This window comes from Solanum pennellii, chromosome 12 (assembly GCF_001406875.1).
Source record: "Solanum pennellii chromosome 12, SPENNV200".
NCBI classification, from domain to species: Eukaryota; Viridiplantae; Streptophyta; class Magnoliopsida; order Solanales; family Solanaceae; genus Solanum; species Solanum pennellii.
The window spans coordinates 63869457-63872591 of NC_028648.1; the positions used below are offsets into that span (position 1 = coordinate 63869457).

Sequence of the window (3135 nt, forward strand, 5' to 3'; positions counted from 1 at the left end):
ACTTATTTAATAAAGCTAAATGATGTAATACATGACAAGTAATTATATAAAGAAAAAGCATAAATTGACGCTTAAAATTTTTTTTGGCCTTTTACAAAAGAACTTATGGAGAAATATATTTAATACAACTTTTCAAGTTGATAGATATTCTAGAAGCACATGTGTAATTCCATAAGGGAAGTACACTTTCACAATCCTATAAATAAAATCCAGCAGCAGCTCAACAGAAGAAAACAAACAATTCTCTTTCACTCAAAATGAAAGAAAATGAATATTTGTGCCTCAGTTTCAACAATATTGGATTTTCATCAGATATCGCTGCAAAGATCTCTGATGAATTTCAGGCGGAGGAGGACCATAGCGAAGAAGATTTTGAATTCTCTTTAGTCTCTAATAAATCGAATAAATTCATCCATGACGATCAGAAAAAAGTGCAGCAATCAATTTTCCCTCTTTTCAATCGGAATCTATTGCTAAGCGATTCAGATTTGAAGGATAAATCAATTTTGATTCTTAAGAAGGATTTGTTTCTAAAAAATAGTGAATCAACATCATCATCGGAGGCAGATGAAGTGGAGACGATACCTGCCGGAACTTACTCTATGAGGAAGCCGAAGATAAGCGAGTCATCACCAGGGAAATGCAAAAAGAGTAACTCAACTGGATTTGTATCGAAGCGATGGCCGAGGATTCGAGATCTGTTATGGAGGAGTAACAGTGAAGGGAAGGACGTTTTGTATTTTTCAAACCAAAAAGACAATAGAAAACAAAACAAGAAAAGCAAAAATAAAAAATTCCAGTGAGGTTGTGAAAATGGCCGAAAAATTGAAGCAGACGAAAACCAGCGAAAGAAAAAAGGGTTTACCGGCGGCGTCTGCAGTGCATTATGTTAAGAATAAGAGAAAATCATATTTAGCTTATAAGAAAGAGCTAATAGGATTTTTTACTATTAGTTTGAGTAGAAGTTATCGGTCATTCTTGTTAGGATATACTATTAACCATGCGTTTTGATATAGTATTAATATTGAACAATTGTTTATTTATTTATTCAATTCAATAAAGTGTTACATTAAATAGATCAATTGTCATATATGTGTCCTTAACTTATATAGTAGATGATTTGGTGTATAGAGTTTAAGCTTATACACAGAAGATTAAATCATCAGTTCTTATAAGTTAAAATTTATAGTTCACAATCATATATGGAAATTTGGACAAAATCATCAGAAAGATTGTAGCACGAGATTAAATGTAATTTATCTTGATTATGAGAATGGCATAGTTCTAACTTCTCGTGCTAGTGCATTTGGTATGTATTGAACGGGATCAAACAGAGATAGTTGTTTTAGACTGACTGATAAAAACATATTCTCTAAACTATTAAATGTACTAATATTCTTAATCTTGATATAACGATTATGATCTGTATATATTATTTAACATTTTGATTTATTAAAAGGTGAGAATCTGAGATGGGTCAATATGCCTGGTAGATTGGATGATAATAATATATATTGGTGAAATAATTAGTTAGTTGATGGAATCCATGTCTCAGTATAGAGATTGATGATACACCTTTTATGAGAAGCTTGTAAGTTTTCATGTGTAAACCCGGCCGGTAGATTTATGAATCTGGCACATGAAATAAGTTAAGTATTGCTCTAAAAGAAGTTAATCATTGAATTAAATTCGTCAGTAATTTAATTTATTGATTAGTATCGGTAATCTTAACATGGGGAATCAAATAAGTGTTTAGTGGTGAATTTCGAAATAAATAGAGGAGTTCAATTACGAATTTTTAGTGGAATGATTTGTAATTTATTATGGTAAGAATAATTCAAATTAATTATTTAGAATCATTTCCATAATAGGAAGCCTCAGTAATAAATTCTGTGGTCCATCCAGTGCCCAATTTAACTAAAACTCAGAATCCTATTTTCTAGTAGAAGATGGAAAAGTAGCGTGACTTTTTTTTGAAGGGAGAAACGTGTGTTTTCAGGTTTTCTTGAAAAAAAGGATTTGCTTTCTTCTCCGCTTTGGACTAGGAAGACATCTCTATAAATAGGGATTCTTCTAATCTAGATTGTAGAGAGTATTACATATACAATACTTGCCCACCCAAGTATTGAGGGAGTTCAATTGTTGATTGGGATCACTGTAGAAGACTATAGAGCTGGAGTTGGATTTACTTCAAGATATCTGCACACGCTTCAAGAGGTAATCCTGAGTTAATTTTCAGCATACTTTGTATGTGATGACTATTTGTGGTTGTTGTTTATATTCATGCAAGATGTATGATTCTGGAATGCTTCCGCTGTGTATGCTATTTTCCAACAATTGGCATCAAGATCCATACTTGCATTTTTATAAACAATTGAAAATATGTATATGTGCAAGTGAATGTATGCATCGTGGTTTTTTTTTTTTAAAAAAAAAGAAGAACAAAACGGATAAAACTTGAATTGTTTTATTTTGTATAGTGCATACAGTAATAATGTCTTGAAAATTATCCACTAAGGTTTGATAGAATTTTCATGAGATCTTGCATAATGTCCTGTAAGTTAAATAATATATATATAAATAAAAAAGGAATTTAATGGATGCTCGGTTCTTTTTTTTTTTGTGGAAATTTTGCAAGAGAGCTCACAAATTTTTCTCATGTTAATGTTGGCTGGTTGTTTTCTAATATATTAAGAAACGAGGAGAAGGCTATTTTATGAGATGAATTTTTTAATGTTGGCTGGTTGTTATCTAATATATTAAGAAAAGAGGAGAAGGCTATTTTATGAGATGAATTTTAAGTGTTGGCTGGAATTTGTTCTCATTAAGTTATTGCTGGATTATTTTTTTTTGATTCACAAAAGATAGAATAGTAAAAGTTGGTAGTGGGACCGATGAATGATTTCTTTTAGTAATGCATGTTGATACTATTTCTATAAGGCCACAATTTTTTAACAGTAAACTATAGTACTCATATGCATGTAATTGTTCATATGTGTGAGATATTTTGGTGTCCCATGATAGAGGATATTGTTTATGCTGTATGAATTAAATGGCACGTTGAATAAATTGAACTAGTGATGTTTATGTTTTATTTTTTCTGGAATTTTTTGTATAAATCGAATATATATATAT

General features: G+C 30.7%; 1 protein-coding gene across 1 annotated transcript; it reads left to right on the forward strand.

The window, feature by feature from the left end:
• The first annotated feature begins 249 nt into the window (after nt 1-249).
• On the forward strand, nt 250-900 carry LOC114075071. The gene has a single exon (XM_027913316.1). It carries the CDS (start codon nt 258-260, stop codon nt 801-803), a length of 546 nt encoding a protein of 181 aa, XP_027769117.1. The 5' UTR covers nt 250-257; the 3' UTR covers nt 804-900.
• The last annotated feature ends 2235 nt before the right edge of the window (nt 901-3135 follow it).

Coding starts and splice junctions, on each gene's coding strand:
- LOC114075071 (XM_027913316.1), top strand. CDS start 258: ATGAAAGAAAATGAATATTTGTGCCTCAGTTTCAACAATATTGGATTT.